Source organism: Balaenoptera borealis, assembly GCF_965194805.1.
Source record: "Balaenoptera borealis genome assembly, chromosome: 19".
Lineage (NCBI taxonomy): Eukaryota > Metazoa > Chordata > Mammalia > Artiodactyla > Balaenopteridae > Balaenoptera > Balaenoptera borealis.
Window position 1 is genome coordinate 18,826,746 of NC_138878.1, and position 22,736 is coordinate 18,849,481.

Genomic DNA, 22,736 nt, shown 5'->3' on the forward strand with positions numbered 1-22,736 from the left:
GTCTTAGTTGTGGCATGAGGGATCTTCATTGAGGCATGAGGGATCTTTTGCTGCGGTGCGCCGTCTCTGTTGCAGTGCTCAGACTTCTCTCTAGTTGTGGTGTGTGGGTTTTCTCTCTCCAGTTGTGGTGCATGGGCTCCAGGGCACGTGGGCTCTGTAGTCTGCAGCACGCTGGCTCTCTCATTGAGGTGTGCGAGCTCAGTAGTTGTGGGACACGGGCTTAGTTGCCCCATGGCATGTAGGATCTTAGTTACCCAACCAGGGATCAAACCCGTGTCCCCTGCATTGGAAGGCGGATTCTTTCCCACTGGACCACCAGGGAAGTCCCTGACTGGTTCTTTTTTATATTTTCTAGTTCCTTGTTAAAATTCTCACTGTGTTCTTTTCCCTGATTCAGTTAGCATTCTTGTTACAAATGCTTTGAACTCTTTAACTGGTAAATTATCCCTGTTTCATTAGTTGTTTTTTTCAGTTTAAAAATTTTTTTTGTAGTATAGTTGATTTACAATGTTGTGTTAGTTTCAGGTGTACAGCAAAGTGAATCAGTTATACAGATACATATATCCACTTTTTTTTCTTTTTTAGATTCTTTTCCCATATAGGCCATTACAGAGTATTGAGTAGAGTTTCCTGTGCTATACTGCAGGCTTTTTTTTTCTTATTCTTTCATTTGAAACAAATTCCTCTGTCTCTCATTTTGCTTAACTTTCTCTCTATGAAATTAGGTGAAACAGTTATCTATTCTGGTCTTGAAGGGGTGTCCTTGTGTGGGAGCGTCCCTATGCCGACTACGTGTGCCCAGTGGCTTTGGTGGGAAAGTGGGGTTTGAAATGAGCATGGGTCACGTCTTTCCGCGGGGTGTGCTGGCAGCTGTCACACACTGCTGGAGATGGGGCTGGGAGGTCGGAGGTGGGGCTGGAGATGAAGGGGCTAGAGCCAGAGCCTGGTGTGAGCCAGTGCTTCTCCTCTGCTCAGTGGCTGACACCGCCCTATGCGGGGTCGGGGAGGGTCCGAAGGTACTAGAGCAGAAGCCCTGAGGTTCAGGTTCCCTCTAAGTGCACACTCTCCTCCATCCCAGTATTGACACCTTCACCCCAGAGGGGAGGAGTGCTGAAGCAAGAGAGGCTGGAGCAGGCACTCGTCGTGGACTGGGGCACACGCAGGGGCAGTTGTGGGAAACTGGCTAGAGCTCTGGGCAATTTCAATCTGCTTCCTCTGTCTTGCTCTCGGGAGTAAGGAAGCATATGTGTGCTCTTCACGAGCCGAGTCTAGGTTTCTTACACCCTTCCTGTTAGTCTCAGTAGTTTTCAGACCAGCTAAGGAGACTCCTGGTGTCAGAGCCCAGGGGTGGGGTGTTCCCATATGTGGTTTGAACTGCTCACTCCCCAGGGAGGATCTCTGAGCCTGTGTAATCCCCCTCCTCTTCTGTGTCCCCTCCCAGGGGTATAGGTCCCAACCTGATCGCTTCTCTTCCCTTCTACCCAACTCTGTATGGTTCTATCTTTACAGCTTTGGTTGTGTAAGAGTCTTTTTGCCAGTGTCCAACTTGTTTTCAGTGAGAATTGCTCCACCTGTAGATGTAGGTTTGATGTATTCCTAGGGGGAGGTGAGCTCAGCGTCCTCCTCCTCTGCCATCTTCATCTCCTTCCAGGCACTTGTGCTTAGTTATGTTTGCAAGTACTAAAAAATCAGGTTCTTTTTATGTTGACCTTGAAAATCTTATTTTTCGCTTGGTCTGGATTTCCTGACATTTTGACACCAGGAGAGCAAGACCACCTCCAGAGGTTTCTAACTGTTTTGTGCCAACGCCTCTTGCTTTCTATTTCCTCTCTGTGCAGAGACCCTGCAGAGTGATATGTCTGTTTTTCCCTGTTCTTGAAATGTATAGAAATGTAACATGAAAATGTCAATGTGAACACAATGCAGCCTTTTCTTTTCCAGTCTCTCGTTTTCCTTTGGCCCCTTTGGCTGGTCGGTGTTGACAGCTGGTATCACCCACGCTCTGGTCCCCCAAACCCTCCGTGCCCTGAGCACCTCCAGAGGCCCCGCTCCAGCCTCGCCCTCTGTGCCAAAACCTTCGGCTACTCTTGTTGAATGAACAAAATAACGTTTACGTCAACTTTAAGCTTTTAAAATCCATTTAAGGAGAAATTTCTTTTCCAAGCAAAGGTAGAGTTGTTGAAATGGAAAAGAAGACCATTCTAGAGAAAAGACAAGTTAGACAGTGGAAACATGTTTTGCGGTAAGATACACGGCCACTTCCGACCCCGGGCGCCTCGGCCTCACTTCTTGCCGCCCTTGGCAGGCGGCGGCGGCGGCGGCGGCGGCGGCGGCGGCGGTGGGGGCGGTGGCGGTACCCCTGCCCTCCCCTTGCCTGCTTCCCCTGGTTTTTCTCCTTCCTTTGGCTTTTCGCCCTGTTTATCCTTTCCTGGAGGAATCAGCACATGCCTTTTGACCTTCTTGCCTTTGAAGTGTTTCTTTTGAAGACAAACATCTATTAAAGCAAAAAGTGCAGCCACACCGATGAGGATCTGGGAAACAAAAGAATCCTCGTTACTTGTGCTTTTCCTTCCAAAGCTGTCACAGTTCCTTCCCGGCTTCTGATTGTCCCTAGGTGCTGTTTAACCCCTCCCCTTGACCCCTCAAACTGCCAGACCCCAGAGAGACTTTGGGTTTGCCCCTCCCCTGGCCTCAGCTCCCCGATTCTGGTCCCCAGCCCTGCAGCCGGGTCACCTCACCACATTTTCTTTCTCTCTTTGGACCCCGCCTGGGCGGGGCCCTTCGCTCTGGGGCCGGCAGGCAAGCTTCTAGGGGGAAGCTCTTAGCTGGGTGGGCTCCCTGGACATCATCTCCCTTCAATGGCTTCTCCCCTGGAAACGTTGACCCACTTTACCTTTAAACTTTGCTTGGATCCCAAGATTTTGTGAAAAGAGACCCTTTTCCTTAGGGGGAGATAACCATTCTCCAAATGAGGTGATTTCTGAACAAATAAACAGCCCAACACGAAAGACTCACCACACCATAAATGTAGTGCATTGGCATGGTTTGCCGAGTTTTCACGGCAAAGACGGCGGCCCCGACGAGGAAAGTACTGGAGAACAGGTCGTTGAGAAGGTCCTGAAAGCATGGGAGAGATGAGTCAGCCTTAGAGCCGAGGCCCCGTCAACACCAGACCTGGCCTAGCTTCCTCCAAAGGGAATGGTTTTCAAACTTCTGCCTGATTTAAAAAAAATATATAGGAAGATGAATATTTACTGGGCTAGGTGGACATACCAGTGGCCTACCAGCTGGACTCTTTGAGTTGAGACACAAAATCCAGGATGCTTAACTGCCTTTATGGGCTACCTCGGCTACCATCCCGTCTGTGAAATCACACATTTGGTGGCTATGTTTTCCCCCCTTCCAGTGCCCACTTAAATAAATGCACGACTCTCCAACTAATTGATGTCCCGCTTGGGTACCACCTCACAACATCTTTCTTCTCTGAAGGCCAGCTCCTCTTTCTGAATCCAGAGTGCGCTGTGTTGCTGGCAGGAGGTTCTGTTGGACTCTGGTCCTTCATTGGGAGCCTGGCAGCTGCCTCGTCTCCCCCTGCTCACCCCTTCCCCCACCTTACTGCTTAGACACCAACCCCCTCCCCCCCGCCCCCACCTTTGCAAGGCCATATCACTTCCTCCATCATCCACCCTCCTTCCCGTCCCTTGCGGCCACAGTCCTGCCCTTGCTCCATATTTGTTTCCCTTACCCTGTACTGATAAGGTCCGGATGTTCCCAGACTGGGCAAAAGGGCTGCCTCCCATGCTGCCTTCCCCTCAAGTACCACCCACTGTCACTCCCCGGCACAGCCAAACTTAACTCAAAGTTGGCCAAACCATGGCCACGGCAAGCCGGCTTCGTCTCCCATCACTCCTGCGGTGATGCTGGCCCAGAGCTTGCGCATCCTCTTAATCCCATGGGCAGCAGCTGACCCTGCAGTGCTGGGTGACGCCCATCTTTCCCCTTGATTTCTCTGATGCCATTTTCTGGGGGTTGTACTTCCCTGGCCACTTTGTCTCAGGCCTTTTCTTTTCCTCTTCAACGTTTTGGATTTTAATAAACTTCAAACATACAGAAAATAATAGAACATCCCATCCCCACTCCCACCTCCACCCGCCGTGACCCACTGAGATTAAACAGATGTTAATGTCTTGCAATATTTGCCTCAGGGCTCTCAAAACAAAAACAAAAACAAAAACAAACCATAAACAAAAAAACTTTGTGGAATGAGCTACAGTCTCACCATTCCATCCCTTTACCTGCCTTCTGCATGTGTTCCAAGCCTATGGGTAGTCTTCCCAAGTGCCGAGTAGCATTTTCCTCCATATTGTATTTTCATAAACAATATATACTATTTTGTGTTTCAAAAATTTAAATAAAAAGATATATCTTATAGCACGTGCTTTTTAAACTTAATAAAGTTTTTGAGATTTACCCATCTTGAGAAATATATGAGATTGAGATTAATGAGATTGAATTCATTAATTTTAGCTGATGTATGAATAAACCAAACTGGAGACATTAGGGTGTTTCTCCCTTATAGGAAATTATTATTGCCAACTGTGCCTGCAGTGAACACTCTTGTCTGTGCCTCCCACGCACATCTTTTCCTTGTTGAGGTATTGCCAAGTTTCTCTCTAAAGGGCTTGTGCTAGTGTCCACTCATGCCCGCAAACGTATAGGGGCTCCTGTTTCCCATGTCCTTGCCACAGCCCAGGATTACCACGCTCATTTATTTTTGCCCATCTGGTGAGTCGAAATGGTACCTCATTATTGTTTTAATTTCCTGATCGCTGGTTACTAATGAAGCATTTTTAAAAACATGTTTTAGGCAGTTGGGTTTTCTGCCTATTCATATCCCTTACCCCATTTTTCTATTGGCTTGTTTAAAAAATTTTGTTTATGATGTCTTCTGTTGTAAAGTTTTAATTTTAATGGTATGCATAGTTTCTCTTTCTCTCTCTTTCTCATGGTCCCAAGAACATTTATTAAATACTCCATTCAGCTGTGTTATGCCACCTCTGTCATATGCCAAGTTGCCATATGTATGTAGGTCTATTTCTGGGTTCTCTTTTTTATTCCTATATTAGTCTGCTCAGGCTGCCATAACAAAATGCCACAGACAGGGTGGCTTAAACAACAGACATTTATTTTCCCACAGTTCTGGAAGCCAGAAGTCCATGATCAAGGTGCCAGCAAATTCAGTTTCTGGTGAGGACTCTCTTCCTGGTTTGCCTGGCTGCCTTCTCACCATTTTCTCATATGGCCTTTCCATGGTGGGCGAGGTGCGGGGAGGGATAGGGGAGAGGAAGGGGGAGGGAGGTCTCTGTTGTCTTTTTTTATAGGGACATTAATCCTATCAGACCCTTAGGATCTCATTTAATCTTAATTACCACTCTGGAGGCCCCATATGCAAGTATAGCCACACTGGGGATTAGGATTTCAGCATATGAATTTTTGGGGTACACAAACATTCAGTCCATTACAATTCCATTAGTCTTTGTCAACCCCTGAGCTAGTACCAAAGCTTTAGAGTAATTCCAATATCTCGTTGGGTGAGTCCATCCTTATAATTCTTTTCATTCTTCCATAAGAATTTTAGAATCACCTTGCAGAGTTCCACAAACAACCTCTGTTATAAAATTTCATTTAATGTGGAGATTGCTTTGGAATGAAATTGACATCTTTATGATAGTAGCTCTTCACACCTGTGAATGTGGTATATTTCTTCTCTTACTTAGATTTTTCTTTTATGTCCATTAACAAAATGTCATAATCTCTATGTAAAGTTTTACAATCTTTGAACGGGTGTATTCTCAGACACCTGTAGTTTCTGTTGCTGTTTTAAATGGTTTCTTTGAAAAGCCACATTTTCTCATTATTTGTTGCTGGTATTCAGAAACACTATTTTTGTTTTTTGTAACCTTGTGGAACTCAATCAGTTCTAGTAATTTGACTGTAGATTCTTGGATTTTCTGTGTAGAGAATCATATTATCAGTGAGTAATGCTAGTTTTTTTCTCCTTCCCAATCCATATACCCTTTGTTTTTCTTGTCACATGGTACTAAGATCTTTAGCACAATGTCAAATAGAAGTGGGGATAATAGGCATCTCTAAGGAAACGCTTCTAACATTTTACCATGAAATGCAATGTTCATTTTAGGTTTGGGTAGTTTTCTGTTATTAAGGAGGTTCCCTTTTTTCCTAGTTTGCCAAGAGTCTTCCAAAAATTAGTATTGAATATTACTAAATAGTTTTCCTGTAGCTTATGAGATGATTAAATGGTTTTCTCCTTTAAATAAAAGATGGTGAATTACATTAACAGAATTTTGAGACGAAACCACCTTTACATTCCTGGCAGATGCCCTGCTTGATCCTGATGCATTGCTTGCTTATATATTGCTTGATTTAGTTTGCTAGTATTTTATTGAGAATTTTTATGGTTGTATTCAAATAATATAGGCCTATAGTTTACTTTCCTTATCATGTCTGGTTTTAAGATCAAAGCTTTACCAGATGGTACAACATATTATAACCCCCCCTTTTTTTAAAAAAAATTATTTATTTATTTATTCCTAGCTGTGTTGGGTCTTCGTTTCTGCGTGAGGGCTTTCTCTAGTTGCGGCAAGCGGGGGCCACTCCTCATTGCGGTGCGTGGGCCTCTCACTATCGCGGCCTCTCTTGTTGCGGGGCACAGGCTTCAGACGCGCAGGCTCAGTAATTGTGGCTCACGGGCCCAGTTGCTCCGCAGCATGTGGGATCCTCCCAGACCAGGGCTCGAACCCGTGTCCCCTGCATCGGCAGGCGGACTCTCAACCACTGCGCCACCACGGAAGCACCCCCCCCCCCTTTTTTTTTAAGAGAAAAAAGGGACAGACAAGTGGAACTGAATATGAATCTAGAAATGAACTGCATATGGGATTTTATTCTTTTATTTTTTTTTGGCCGCACGACGCGGCACGGGGGATTTTAGTTCTCCAATCAGGGATCGAACCGGTGCCCCCTGCAGTGGAAGCATGGATTCTTAACCACTGGACTGCCAAGGAAGTCCCACATTTGGGATATTAGCATTTAACAAAAATGCCATTTCAAATCAGTGGGGGAAAGTTGTACTATCCAATAAATGAATAAACTGAGTGATACGGTGGAACAGCTGGAGAGCCATCAGGATACAAAGCTGGAGCCGTGGTTCACACCATATACCAAAATGACTCCAAATAAATCAAAAGATTTAAATGTAAAAAATGAAACAAGTGCCAGATGAAAACATGGATGAATTATTTTATACCCTGTTTTTCTATTTCTTTTTGAGTCAAATTTTTTTTTTTTTTAAACTTTGGGTTTATTTATTTATTTATTTATTTATGGCTGTGTTGGGTCTTCGTTTCTGTGCGAGGGCTTTCTCTAGTTGCGGCAAGTGGGGGCCACTCTTCATCGCGGTGCGCGGGCCTCTCATTATCGCGGCCTCTCTTGTTGCGGAGCACAGGCTCCAGACGCGCAGGCTCAGTAATTGTGGCTCACGGGCCTAGTTGCTCCGCGGCATGTGGGATCTTCCCAGACCAGGGCTCGAACCCGTGTCCCCTGCGTTGGCAGGCAGATTCTCAACCACTGCACCACCACGGAAGCCCTTGAGTCAATTTTTGTACATCATATGTTTTTCTGGGAAATTATTCGTATTATAATTTATTGGCATAAAAGTTCATATTTTCCCTGTGATCTTTAAAACCTCTTCTTTATACTAATATTTTTCTTTGTTTTCTTTTTTTCTTATGGTTTATCTACTTTATTAGTCTTTTCAAAGAATTAGATTTTGGTTTTATTAGTCATCACTATGAATCTTTGTTTCCTATTTTATTAATTTTAACTCTTTGACATTGCCTTCTTAATTCCTCTTTTTGTTTTGTTTTGTTTTGGTACCTCCTTTATTTTCGAATTTTATTTATTTTTTTATACAGCAGGTTCTTATTAGTTATCCATTTTATACATATTAGTGTATGTATGTCAATCCCAATCTCCCAGTTCATCCCACCACCATCACCACCCCAACCCCCCGCCCCGCCACTTTCCCCCCTTGGTGTCCATACATTTGTTCTCTACATCTGTGTCTCTATTTCTGCCCTGCAAACCAGTTCATCTGTACCATTTTTCTAGGTTCCACATATATGCGTTAATATACGATATTTGTTTTTCTCTTTTTTTTTTTAACATCTTTATTGGAGTATATTTGCTTTACAATGATGTGTTAGTTTCTGCTTTATAACAAAGTGAATCAGTTATACATATACATATGTTCCCATATCTCTTCCCTCTTGCATCTCCCTCCCTCCCGCCCTCCCTATCCCACACCTCTAGGTGGTCACAAAGCACAGAGCTGATCTCCCTGTGCTATGCGGTTGCTTCCCACTAGCTATCTATTTTACGTTTGGTAGTGTATATATGTCCATGCCACTCTCTCTTTTTGTCATATCTTACCCTTCCCCATCCCTATATCCTCAAGTCCATTCTCTAGTAGGTCTGTGTCTTTATTCCCATCTTGCCACTAGGTTCTTCATGACCTTTTTTTTTTTTCTTAGATTCCATATATATGTGTTAGCATACTGTATTTGTTTTTCTCTTTCTGACTTACTTCACTCTGTATGACAGTCTCTAGATCCATCCACATCTCTACAGGTGACCCAATTTCGCTGTAATAAATTGGCTGAGTAATGTTCCTTTGTATATATGTACCACATCTTCTTTATCCATTCGTCTGTCAATGGGCATTTAGGTTGCTTCCATGTCCTGGCTGTTGTAAATAGTTCTGCAATGAACTTTGGGGTGCATGTGTCTTTTTGAATTATTGTTTTCTCTGGGTATATGCCCAGTAGTGGGATTGCTAGGTCATATAGTAATTCTATTTTTAGTTTTTTAAGGAACCTCCATAGTGGCTGTATCAATTTACATTCCCACCAACAGTGCAAGAGGGTTCTCTTTTCTCCACACCCTCTCCAGCATTTGTTGTTTGTAGATTTTCTGATGATGGCCATTCTATTCTAACTGGTGTGAGGTGATACCGCATTGTAGTTTTGATTTGCATTTCTCTAATAATTAGTGATGCTGAGCAGCTTTTCATGTGCTTCTTGGCCATCTGTATGTCTTCTTTGGAGAAATGTCTATTTAGGTCTTCTGCCCATTTTTTAAATTTTTTTATTGGGTTGTTTGTTTTTTTGTTATTGAATTGTCTCCATAGGTAGGTTTATTCCTAGGTATTTGATTCTTTTTGCTGCAATGGTAAATGGGAGTGTTTCCTTAATTTCTTTTTCAGATATTTCATCATTAGTGTATAGGAATGCAAGAGATTTCTGTGCATTAATTTTGTATCCTGCAACTTTACCAAATTCATTGATTAGCTCTAGTAGTTTTCTGCTGGCATCTTTAGGATTCTCTATGTATAGTATCATGTCATCTGCAAACAGTGACAGTTTTACTTCTTCTTTTCCAATTTGTATTCCTTTTATTTCTTTTCCGTCTCTGATTGCCGTGGCTAGGACTTCCAAAACTATGTTGAATAATAGTGGTGAGAGTGGACATCCTTGTCTTGTTCCTGATCTTAGAGAAAATGCTTTCAGTTTTTCACCACTGAGAATGATGTTTGCTGTGGGTTTGTCATATATAGCCTTTATTATGTTGAGGTAGGTTCCCTCTATGCCCATTTTCTGGAGAGTTTTTATCATAAATGGGTGTTGAATTTTGTCAAAAGCTTTTTCTGCATCTATTGAGATGATCATATGGTTTTTCTTCTTCAATTTGTCAATATGGTGTATCACACTGATTGATTTGCATATATCGAAGAACCCTTGCATCTCTGGGATAAATCCCACTTGATCATGATGTATGATCCTTTTAATGTGTTGTTGGATTCTGTTTGTATTTTGTTGAGGATTTTTGCATCTATATTCATCAGTGATATTGGTCTGTAATTTTCTTTTTTTGTAGTGTCTTTGTCTGGTTTTGGTATCAGGGTGATGGTGGCCTCATAGAATGAGTTTGGGGGTGTTCCTTCCTCTGCAATTTTTTGGAAAAGTTTGAGAAGGATGGGTGTTAGCACTTCTCTAAATGATAGAATTCACCTGTGGAGCCATCTGGTCCTGGACTTTTGTTTGTTGGAAGATTTTTAATCACAGTTTCAGTTTCATTACTTGTGATTGGTCTGTTCATATTTTCTATTTCTTCCTGGTTCAGTCTTGGAAGGTTATACCTTTCTAAGAATTTGTCCATTTCTTTCAGGTTGTCCATTTTATTGGCATAGCGTTGCTTGTAGTAGTCTCTTAGGATGCTTTGTATTTCTGTGGTGTCTGTTGTAACTTCTCCTTTTTCATTTCCAATTTTATTGATTTGAGTCCTCTCCCTCTCTTCTTGATGAGTCTGGCTAATGGTTTATCAATTTTGTTTATCTTCTCAAAGAACCAGCTTTTAGTTTTATTGATCTCTGCTATTGTTTTCTTTGTTTCTATTTCATTTATTTCTGCTCTGATCTTTATGATTTCTTTCCTTCTAGTAACTTTGGGTTTTGTTTGTTCTTCTTTCTCTAGTTCCTTTAGGTGTACGGTTAGATTGTTTATTTGAAATGCTTGTTGTTTCTTGAGGTGGGATTGTATTGCTATAAACTTTCCTCTTAGAACTACTTTTGCTGAATCCCATAGGTTTTGGATCGTCGTATTTTCATTGTCATTTGTCTCTAGGTATTTTTTGATTTCCTCTTTGATTTCTTCAGTGATCTCTTTGTTATTTAGTAATGTATTGTTTAGCCTCCATGTGTTTGTGTTTTTTACGTTTTTTTCCCTGTAATTGATTTCTAATCTCATAGCACTGTGGTCAGAAAAGATGCTTGATATTTCAATTTTCTTAAATTTACTGAAGCTTGATTTGTGACCCAAGATGTGATCTATCCTGGAGAGTGTTCCGTGCGCACTTGAGAAGAAAGTGTAATCTGCTGTTTTTGCATGGACTGTCCTATAAATGTCAATTAAATCTATCTGGTCTATTGTGTCATTTAAAGCTTGTGTTTCCTTACTAATTTCCTGTTTGGATGGCCTGTCCATTGGTTTAAGTGAGGTGTTAAAGTCCCCCACTAATATTGTGTTACTGTCGATTTATTCTTTTATAGCTGTAGAAGTTGCCTTATGTATTGAGGTGCTCCTATGTTGGGTGCATATATATTTATAATTGTAATAGCGTCTTCTTGGATTGATCCCTTGATCATTATGTAGTGTCCTTCCTTGTCTCTTGTAACATTCTTTATTTTAAAGTCTATTTTATCTGATATGAGTATTGCTACTCCAGCTTTCTTTTGATTTCCATTTGCATGGAACATCTTTTTCCATCCCCTCACTTTCAGTCTGTATGTGTCCCTAGGTCTGAAGTGGCTCTCTTGTAGACAGCATATATATGAGTCTTGTTTTTGTATCCATTAAGCAAGCCTCTGTCTTTTGGTTGGAGCATTTAATCCATTCATGTTTAAGGTAATTATTGATATGTATGTTCCTATGACCATTTTCTTAATTGTTTTGGGGTTTTATTTTAAAACTATTTATTTATTTATTTATTTATTTATTTAATTTATTTACGGCTGTGTTGGGTCTTCGTTTCCGTGCGAGGGCTTTCTCCAGTTGCGGCAAGTGGGGGCCACTCTTCATCGCGGTGCGCGGGACTCTCACTATCGCGGCCTCTCCCGTTGCGGAGCACAGGCTCCAGACGCGCAGGCTCAGTAATTGTGGCTCACGGGCCTAGCCGCTCCGCGGCATGTGGGATCTTCCCAGACCAGGGCCCGAACCCGTGTCCCCTGCATTGGCAGGCGGATTCTCAACCACTGCGCCACCAGGGAAGCCCCTTGGGTTTGTTTTTGAAGGTCCTTTTCTTCTCTTGTGTTTCCCACTTAGAGAAGTTCCTTTAGCATTTGGTGTAGAGCTGGTTTGGTGGTGCTGAATTCTTTTAGCTTTTGCTTGTCTGTAAAGCTTTTGATTTCTCCATCGAATCTGAATGAGATCCTTGACAGGTATAAAGTAATCTTGGTTGTAGGTTCTTCCCTTTCATCACTTTAAATATGTGATGCCACTCCCTTCTGGCTTGTAGAGTTTCTGCTGAGAAATCAGCTGTTAACCTTATGCGAGTTCCCTTGTACATTATTTGTCGTTTTTCCCTTGCTGCTTTCAGTAATTTTTCTTTGTCTTTAATTTTTTCCAATTTGATTACTATATGTCTCAGCATGTTTCTCCTTGGGTTTATCCTGTATGGGACCCTCTGCGCTTCCTGGACTTGGGTGGCTATTTCCTTTCCCATGTTAGGGAAGTTTTCGACTGTAATCTCTTCAAATATTTTCTCGGGTCCTTTCTCTCTTCTCCTTCTGGGACCCCTATAATGTGAATGTTGTTGTGTTTAATGTTGTCCCAGAGGTCTCTTAGGCTGTCTTCATTTCTTTTCATTCTTTTTTCTTTATTCTGTTCTGCAGCAGTGAATTCCACCATTCTGTCTTCCAGGTCACTTATCCGTTCTTCTGCCTCAGTTATTCTGCTATTGGTTCCTTCTAGTGTATTTTTCATTTCAGTTATTGTATTGTTCATCTCTGTGTGTTTGTTCTTTAATTCTTTTAGGTCTTTGTTAAACATTTCTTGCATCTTCTCGATCTTTGCCTCCATTCTTTTTCCGAGGTCCTGGATCATCTTCACTATCATTATTCTGAATTCTTTTTCTGGAAGGTTGCCTATCTCCACTTCATTTAGTTGTTTTTCTGGGGTTTTATCTTGTTCCTTCATCTGGTACATAGCCCTCTGCCTTTCCATCTTGTCTATCTTTCTCTGAATGTGGTTTTTGTTCTACAGGCTGCAGGATTGTAGTTCTACTTGCTTCTGCTGTCTGCCCTCTGTTTTGGTACCTTCTTGAGATAGACATATGAATTGTTAATTTTCATTTTTCTTTTCTCAGTATATGGATTTAAATTTGAATTGTTTAGCTGCATTCTACAGATAGTATTTGCTAATACTATATATAACTAAATCCCCATATGTGTGTGGGAAAACATTAGATTTCCTCCTAAATATATAAAGATTTAAATTTTACTGATTTATTTCTAATTGTGTTGCATTGAAGTTAGAGAATGTGGTATTATATTAGTTCCTTGTTATTTGTTTATTTTTGCTTTGTGGTCTCATTGAAGATAATTTTTATGATTGTTCCAGGTGTGCTTGAAAAGAATACCTAGCCTGTTACTCTGGGGTGTAGGGTTCTATATGTTCTATGTATGTCAGTGGATCAAGCTATCAATTACTGAGGGAGACATGTTAAAATCTCCCAATATGGTTCCTACTTGTCAATTCTTCTTTAAAATTAAGTCCATGTTTGTCTTTTATATTGGGGGGGGGGCTATATTGTTCGGTACATACAAGTTTAGAATTGCTATATGTAGTGACACTCTTTATATACTTATTTTTTTAAACCTAAAATTTGTTTAATCTGGTGATAAAGTTATGCTGGCTTTCTTTTAGTTAGTATTTTTATCTTATTTTTTCCATCTCTTATAACCTTTCTCCACATGCCTTGTAGTTTAGTACATTGCTGGATTTTAAAAATCTATTTTTAAAGTCCTTTTGTCTTTCATTTTATTTTATTATTATTTTTAATTTAATTTAATTTATTTTTGGCCGCATCAGGTCTTAGTTGCGGCACGCGGGATCTTCGTTGAGGCACGTGGGATCTTTTACTGCGGTGCGCAGGCTCCTTGTGCATGGGCTTCTCTCTAGTTGTGGTGTGCAGGTTTTCTCTTTCTCTAGTTGTGGCGCGCAGGCTCCAGGTAGTGTGGGCTCTGTAGATTGTGGCATGTGGGCTCTCTAGTTGAGGTGCACAAGCTCAGTAGTTGTGGCGTGCAGGCTCAGTAGTTGTGGGATCCTAGTTCCCTGACCAGGGATCGAACCCGTGTCTCCCGCATCGTAAGGCAGATTCTTTACCACTGGACCACCAGGGAAGTCCTCCTTTGTCTTCTATTTATTTAAAAAAATTTTTTTTGATGTGTTCACTTACTTTAATAACACTACATTTACCATGTTATCACCATGGAATGTAAATTCAGGTTAGACAAGAGAATTTCACAAGTACGACAAAGCATTCTGTAGTATACTGAAGTTTGTATAATGGCTGACCAAACCAGCTTGCTCATAAATCACTTCCATTATAGGCAATTTATTTTGTTTAACATTTATGATTCTTTCAGAGAAAATAAACAAGACTGCACACATTTAAAAAGTATTTTTCATTTACCTTTGCATTAGCACTTAAAATATACATTTCTATTTCAAAATGCCATTTAAAATTTATTCTAATATAACAGCAGCAAAATATAATTCTGCAATTACAGAAGAGCAAACGGGGATCTACAGTTAAGTTATTCTCATGTTTACAACTATGATTCTGAAATAGATACTACTTCAAAGCAGCTCTGTTACCAGCTCTTTAGGTTTGGTTTAAAAACACACACATAGTTGCTGGGAGGTTTAAAATGTTGTATCCTGTGCACTGTTCTGAAAGAGTTCTTCAAAAGCCATCCAGCCCTTAAAAACAGTACTCAGTTCACAAGGCAGTCAGAAAGAGTTAAATTAACTGGGGTAAATAGGCTTCCTACATTACATCAAAAGCATATGATATTCTGCAGCAACTGGGAGCATTTTCAGGACTGGCATGTTGTCCTCTTTACAACTAATTTTATCAGAAGGTGGGCATTGTACCACTGTCAAGTGCATTTAAAAGTGACATGTTTTTGTGCTAATCTGACTCCCCTGAATGACCTAGCTAGTGAACTAGTCACCAGTAACTTGGTCACCAGGCAAATCAAGCCTGCAAGAAAGGAAGCCAATATTCAAATTACCATGTTATTGTCCGACCCACAGAATTTATTTTCAACATAAACATATAACCTCAATATGAGATGTGTAATTAAAGCAAGCACCACCAACAACACCAAGACAGCGTCTCCTCTTCTAAGGTTTAGGTTTTGCCCAGAATTCTCGATACATGGAATAGCCCATACCAAGAGTCATTGGTACTGCAACAAAGCCTTGGGCTGCCATGCGCATGTGGATCAGGTGAACAGACATTTTAGTATTGCCCCTGCTCTTCAATTTATATAATCCATATGCAACGATTGCTGCAAAACCTGCCATTCCAATGGGGACAAATGGTGCCTCTCTAGCTTTTCGGATAAGTTTAGATCCCTGATCTTCATCATATGAAGAAAGAGAAACATCTGTGTCGCTTGACATAGTGACTGAAGAATCTTCAGACAACGACAAGGCGTCACAGGCTCCAACCAGCTTCTCCTTCTTTGTCTTTTAAGTGAAGAATATAGTCCATTTATATTTGCTGTCATTTATGATACATTTGGATTTATGTCTACGATTTAATTTTTTTTCTATTTAACATATAACAAACATTCCTTTTTATTTTTCCCTTTTTAACCTTCTATTGAGTCATTTCTCTTTATTCTCTTTTCACCCTTTCCCCTCAACAGGTTTGATGTTATATATATGCTGGAATTCTGTTCTTTAGTAAAATAGTATTCGGTTTTAATATATTAATGTTAATATTATTACCAAATCCCCCTACCACCACTCCCAATAAAGGACTTTTATTTCTTATCATATACCACCACTGTGGTCTTACATGTTATCGTGTTGCTACTGCTTTAGTTCCACCTTGTTTTAGTGTTCTCTCCCCCCAATTAAGCTATTAATATATTTTTAAAAACCAAGCAACCTCTGTCTTAATGTTTATTTAAGTCAATCCACAAGCTTACTAGGTTCTTTATTTACTGCTCCTTTTTTACACTGCAAACATTTCTTTTGGGTTTAATTTCCTTCTTCCTGAAGTCTTTTAGTAGTTCCTTCAGTGAGGGTCGGTGAAAGGAAAATTTTTTTTTCTTTGTCTAATTGTGTCTTTTACTCTTTCCACCTCAGCCCTTTAAAGAAATTATTCCATTGTTTTCTGGCCACTTTCTTTGCTGTTGAAAAATATGAAGTTAGTCTAATAGTTTGAGCTTTCTTTTTTAAGGTAAATTGTCTTTTCTTTTGGTTTGATTTTGTTTTCCTTTGTCTCTAATGATCAGCTGTGCCTCTATGACATGTCTAGGTGTGGCTTTATTTTTACTTATTCTTCTTGGTCCCTCTTTGAGAATTCATGCCTTTCATTAAATCTAATATTGATATGGCCACCTCAGTTCTTTTTTTGGTTACTGTTTGCATGGAGTATCTTTTTCCATTTTCACTTTCAACCTATTTGTATCTTCGGATCTAAAGTAACTCTCTTGTGATCCTCATACAGTAGGATCATGTTTTTTTTAAATCCATTCTGATAATCTTTACCTTTTAATTGGAGAATTTAATCCATGTACATTTAAAGTAGTTACTGATAAGGACTTATTTCTGTCATTTTGCTGTGTATTCTCTATATGTCATATCTCTTTGTTCCTCAATGTCTCTGTTACTGCCTTCTTTTGTGTTTAATATTTTGTAATATACCAATTTTATTCCCTTATTTCCTTTCTCTCTATATATTTTAGTTAATTTCTTAGTGGTTACCTTGGGGTTATAATTGGTATCTTAAATATGTAACAATCTCATTTGCATTGATACCAGCTGAGCTTCAACAGTACACAAAAACTCATTATTATTGTTACAAATTATATCTTTATACATTGTGGTCCATTAAGATAGATTTAAATGATTGTTTTATGCATTTGTCTTTCAAATCATATCAGAAAAGAAAGAAGAGTTACAAACCAAAAACACAAGAATACTGGCTTCTATATTTACCTATTTTAGTTACCTTTACTGGTGTTCTTTATTTCTTTTATGGCTTCAAGTTATTGTCTAGTGTCCTCTCGTTTTAGCCTGAAGCATTTCTTGTAGGGCAGGTGTACTAGCAACAAATTCCATCAACTTTTGTTTACATGGGAATATCTTAATTTCTCCTTCATTTTTGAATGGTAATTTTTGAAGGATAATTTCAAGTTTGAAGGATATTGTATACATTTCTTGGGGTTGCCATAACAGAGTACCACCACCTGGGTGGCTTAGAACAACATAAGTTTATTGTCTCTCAGTTATGGAGGCCAGAAGTCTGAAATCAAGGTGTTGGCAGGGCCCTGCTTCATCTAAAGGTGCTAGGTAATGATCTGTTTTGGGCTTCTCTTCTAGCTTCTTGTAGCTTGAGGCATTCCTTGGCTTGTCTTGCCTTCCTGTGTCTCTTCACATTGTCTTCCCTCTGTATATATCTGTCTCTGTGTCCAAATTCCTCCTTTTTATAAAGACACGAGTTGGGACTTCTCTGGTGGTGCAGTGGTTAAGACTTCGTGCTCCCAGTGCAAGGGGCCTGGGTTCGATCCCTGGTCGGGGAACTAGATCCCACATGCATGCCACAACTAAGGAGCCCACAAGCCACAACTAAGGAGCCCACAAGCCACAACTAAGGAGCCTGGCTGCCGCAACTAAGACCCAGAGCAACCGAATAAAATAAATATTTTTAAAAAATTAAAAATAAAGACACTAGTCATATTGGATTAGGGTCCACACTGATAACCTCATCTTTACTTGACCATCTACAAAGAGCTTATTTCCAAATAAGGTCATATTCACAGATACTGGGAGTTAGGACATCAACATATTTGGGGGGTACATAATTCAACTTATAACAGATAGCAAATTTAAAAGAGACTTCTTGGTGGACAGTTTTTTTTTTCCTTTAAGGACTTTAAGTACATCATTCCACTCCCTCAGGCCTCCATGGTGTCTGATGAGAAATTGGCTGTTAATCTTACCAAGGGTCCCTTGTACAAGATAAGTTGCTTCTCTCTTACAACTTTCAAGACTTTCTCCTTGTCTTTGTCTTTGGACAGTTATTATAATGTGTCTCAGTGTGGATCACTTTGAGTTTATTCTACTTGGTATTTTTTGGATGTGTAGACTCCTAGCTTTTACCAGATTTGGAAAGTTTTTTGGCCATTATTTCTTTGAATATTCTTTCTGTTCCTTTCTCTCTCTCTTCTCCTTTTGGGACTCTGCCTATGTTAGTATGCTTGATGGTGTCCCATGGGTCTCTTAGGCTCTGTTCATTTTTTTCCTTCATTCTTTTTTCTTTCTGTTCCTCAGACTGAATAATCTCAATTGACCTTCTTCAGGTTCACTGATTCATTCTTCTGCCTGTTCAAATCTGCTGTTAAACAACTCTAGTGAATTTTTCACTTCAGTTATATTACTTTTCAGCTCCAGAATTTCTATTTGGTTTCTTTTTAAACTTCTCTTTACTGACATTCTATATTTGTTCATGAATTGTTCTCCTGGTTTCCTTTAGTTCTTTGAGCATTTTAAAGACAGTTGATTTAAAGTCTTTGCCTAGTAAGTCTAATATCTGGGCTTCCTCAAGGACAGTCTCTATTAATATTTTTTTCCTGTGAATGGGCCATACTTCTTTCTTTGTGTGCCTTATAATTCTTTGAAAACTGTACGTTTTAAATATTATAATATAGTTACTCTGGAAATCATATTGCCTCTCCTCCCCAGAGTTTGTTGTTGCTGCTTGTTGTGAGTTAAAGTCATTTGTATGTTTAATGATTTTTCCTAAACTATGTTTTGAAAGACTATTCTTTCTCTTGTGTGGCCACTGAAGTCTTTGTTTTTCACTAGCATAATGGTCAGGTAGTGATTTGATGGAGATTTCCTTAAATATCTGGAAACAAACAAGTCTTTGCAGATTGCCTTTGTGTTGGGGCACTCCTTCAACACCTCTCCAGGATGTTTAGAGCTCTTAGTTTTTACTTGCTGCTTGTGTAGGGCCTAAAGGTCAACCAAAGGTGAAAGCTTAGGTTTTTTTCCTGGGCATGTGTCCAGCTCTGGGCATGTGCAGTCCTTCTAGATTCCCTGGTATAGGTGGGAGCTTTTCAAAGCTCTTATTCTCCCATGCATCTCCTTCCCAAACTTCTGGTCTGTCTACTGCTTGGGAAACCTTGCCCCGGGTGGCTATGATTAGTATATATGCCTTTAAATGCTTTAACAAATGCTATCTAGGAGACTGCTTCAGCCCTGAGAAAACTCTGAGGCAGGTGAAACAAAGGCAAGTCCCTGGCTATTCCCTCAGGGAGCCACCAGACAGGTCAAGCACACAACTCTAATTCTTTGGGAACAAGATTTTTATTGTTCCCTCTGCCACCAGCAAGGAATGTGGCCAGGAATGTGGGCTGTCTTCATGACCACTGACAAGCTGGGGATTAAGGGATGGCAGGCAGGTTAAGTAAAATGCTACAACATTCTCTTACCAAAATTCAACAGCCTCTTTCTTCATTGAGCATTCTCCTGTTTTGTTTTGTTTTGAATTAGATTCCAGAGTTCTGAAAAAGTCGATTCTGACAGTTTTTGAGAACCTAATCATTGCTTTAGTGGAAGGACAGAGATTTGGAGTCCCCACTCTGCCATTTTTAGTGATGTCACTCTTATTAAATCTGGCGGGTTCTCAGTCACTATCACTTTGAATATTTCTTCTCTATTCTCTTGAGTGTCTTCTTCTGGAACTCCTATTAGGCTTATGATGAACTTTCTCATTCCATAGTCTATGTTTCAACTTCTCTCTTTCATATTTTCTCTCTTTATCTGTCAGTACTATAATCTGGGTAATTTCCCCACATCCTTCAGCTCATTACTTCCCCAGCTTTTGTCTGATATGCTTTTTAACCCATTTATTGACATTTTTATTTCAGTAACTATATGTTCAATTCTAGACATTATATCTTGTACTTTAAAAAAAATCTGTCTATTCCATCCTAATAATGTCTTATTCTTTTCTTAGGGCTTTTATTTATGTCTTTATAATTTAAGTGTATTTTTAAATTATTTTCTGACAGCTCTTTTATTATCTCATATTCTCAGGGTTCTAATCCTCCCATTTCTTATTTTTGCTGGTTCTTGATTCTTAGTCATGGGGATTTAAAAATCAGGTGTTTTGTAGTTTTGAACTGTGAGTTCATTTTTGTACCCCCCCACCCCCCCACCCATATCTGTCCTGTGAGAATCTCTTTATGCTTTGATTATGATTTTGCATTTGTTTTTCAGGAGTCCCATGGATTTCTTCAGAATACCATCAAATTGGGATCGATTTTTATGCCAGTTCCCAGGCACTACATTTTCTAAGCTGCATGAAGGTTTCTAGGCTGAAGGTAGGAAAAACTTAAACCAAATCTGTACAAAGTGTAGGCTTAAGGTTTGTATTTCTCAAGGTGGTCTTTTTTGCTTTTCCCCACTCAAAACTCGGGCAGAGATGAACATGCTTTCTTGTTCCTCTGTGTGGGTGAAAGGTATCTTCTCTGTCTTTTCCCTTAGGGTGCAGTCTTTGCAGGGTACTGGCCTTATGCAGGATTCTCAGTTCTAAATCCCCACTTTGCTTGGGACCAAGGCCTCATCTCCTAACTTGAGAGTATATGAGAATCCATATTCTAGGTTCCTGGGATAATATCTCGTGGGTCATTTCCACCCACATTGAAGCAGCTGATTTGTCACTGCTCCTGTTTTCCATTTCTAGCACCTCTGTGTTTCCCCTTCTTTTTTTTGCCAGCTCAGCCATTCAGTTAAAGCAATAGTGTTTACATTTCCTCTAGTAGTTTTAGGAAAGTGCAGCAGGAGGATTTTCAGGGTTCAATGATTTTTCATCTTGCTGGAACTAAACGTATCTTCTCAAGCACCTTGGCTGGGAATCTGTCCTCTGCCTATCTCTTTACTTTGTCCTCTGCGTATCCGTTTCCCAAGAGTCTTATATGGCCCTCTTTTCCTTTCTCCTGATACTGGAAGTCCTCATCTACCCCACTGAGACCTGTGGATCCCTGGACCCTAATAACTTTTAATAAGTAGGCAGGACAGAGTGTAGTTAGGGACTCAAGACTCTACTGATAAAGCTGGGTTTGAATCCTTTTTCTGCCACTTACTACCTGAGTTACCTGGGGGCAAGTTACTTGGCCATTCTGAACCCATTTCATGTATAAAGTGAATGAAACAGTGAACATAGGGCTCTGGAGACATGCTGTGAATGTGCAATAAACAAGGGACCTTGGGTTAGTCCGGAGTTAGGTAGGTAAGCTTTGTGATTATAGAGGTAATGGGCAGGGATTCAAGTCCATGAGTCTTCAGGCACAGCATCAAGGGCTTAACTTTTACTCCTAAGGAACAATCTCACACAAAATTATTACTGTCTTCATGTTACAGATGAGGAAACAGAGTCTGGGAGTGGTTGGTAACTTGCCCAGCTCAGTCCCATTCCAGTGGATGACTGCTTTGGGCTGAACATCCTTCTGGGCTTAATATCCCTTGCAGGGATAGTCACTGGAGATCTGAGGCTGCTTTAGATGTGATTTTTTTTTTTTTTTGATTCTCATTTTATATTACTGATTTTTTTCTTTGAATTCTGGGGATGGGGTGGACCACTTCAGAGTGGTCTTTCCAGTCAGGTGTGAGCTGGCACAGGGGTTGGAAGGAACCACTGGTTGCTACACCTCCCCTGCTCCCAAGGAGAGCAAAGCCTCAGGAAGGCAAAGACTCCTTCCTTTGACCACCAGGTAGGAAAGAGGCCCTCCACCCCCAAGCTGGGCTTTCTGGAAGCCTTTTCTACCGAACTTCAGCTGCCGCTGCTCTGGCCCCACTGGAAGGTCTGAGCCCATGCCCGGAGCACAAATAAGGGAGATGAGGCGTATCTCTCTGTTCAGTCACTTTCCAGGTGCCAAGATACACGCGTGAACGCATACCAGGCTCAGGCACTCCCCACCGCCCCTCACTTACAGAAATGGGCCACAGGATGAAGGGCATGTATCTCTGGATGGCGAAGGTGTAGATAATGATGAAGAAGGTGAAGATGGACAACTCCATGGTGATGATGAGTGTCAGGAGGGGGTGCACAGTGGTCCCCGTGAACATTATCAGCGAACCTATTAGGCAGCCCTGCCGGGAGACATGCCCTTTGAGCCACGGCAGAGGGCTGGGGCCAGAGGAGGCCTCGGGGAGCCCGCTCCTTCTCCCCCTTCCCGTCTTTGGGCACTCCCCACCCCCCACGCCCTGCCCAGGGATATGGGTCCACTTACCAAACTAATGAGCTTGACCTCAGCGTACCCCATAACCCAGAACTCTCTATTGCTGTCCTTGAATTCCCACTTGTAACGGCGACACCCCTTCCTCGTTCCCACTTCATCCTTGGGCTGCTCAGACTTTTTCTTCTCCTCTGTCTTTTTCTGAGGCTTGTCGCCCGGAGGAGGGGCCGCCCCCGGCGCTGCTGCGGCCCCGGGTTTGCTGTTTTTGCCTTTGTCAGCCATCTTGCCGTGGAGTTCTCAGCTTCTCACGGCCTGCCCAATTTTTGCTGTCTCTGGCCAGGCCTGGCCTTTGAGCGAGCCGGATGCCCACCGACCTGCTTAGAGGCCGCGCTCAGCCAACGGCCGGGAAGGACGAGCGAAGGCCAGCGCTTGGCGCCCTCTCGGCGCGCGCCTAGTCTCCGCCGCGAGTCCCCTCCGCCCAGCCGCCCCCCGCCTCCCGCCGCCGGCGCCCCACGCGGGGCCCGGCGCACCGGCAGCAAGCACCTCGGGTGTCCGCGGCCGCCCAGACCCTGCGCGGGAGCCCCCGCGCCCACGCCGGCTCCGGTGGTGGCCCCGCCTC

At 41.5% G+C, this 22,736-nt stretch overlaps 2 protein-coding genes and 1 pseudogene across 3 annotated transcripts in view; 1 reads left to right on the plus strand and 2 right to left on the minus strand.

The window, feature by feature from the left end:
- TK2 (thymidine kinase 2) overlaps nt 1-22,736 on the plus strand; it is an 85,421-nt gene that overhangs the window by 5,837 nt on the left and 56,848 nt on the right. The window contains exon 2 of the mRNA XM_082369062.1: nt 20,160-20,263. The gene's annotated coding sequence lies outside the window, so the exon portion shown is untranslated. The remainder of the gene's footprint in view (nt 1-20,159; nt 20,264-22,736) is intronic.
- On the minus strand, nt 7-22,681 carry CMTM2 (CKLF like MARVEL transmembrane domain containing 2). The gene is made up of 4 exons (XM_082369090.1): nt 22,172-22,681; nt 21,873-22,031; nt 3,016-3,117; nt 7-2,531 (listed from the first exon to the last, which is right to left on the minus strand). The coding sequence occupies exons 1-4, from the start codon at nt 22,397-22,399 to the stop codon at nt 2,283-2,285; spliced, it is 738 nt and encodes a 245-aa protein (XP_082225216.1). The 5' UTR covers nt 22,400-22,681; the 3' UTR covers nt 7-2,282.
- On the minus strand, nt 14,076-20,058 carry LOC309617196 (HIG1 domain family member 1A, mitochondrial pseudogene; annotated as a pseudogene). Its single transcript has one exon. The product of its transcript is annotated as an HIG1 domain family member 1A, mitochondrial pseudogene (transcript).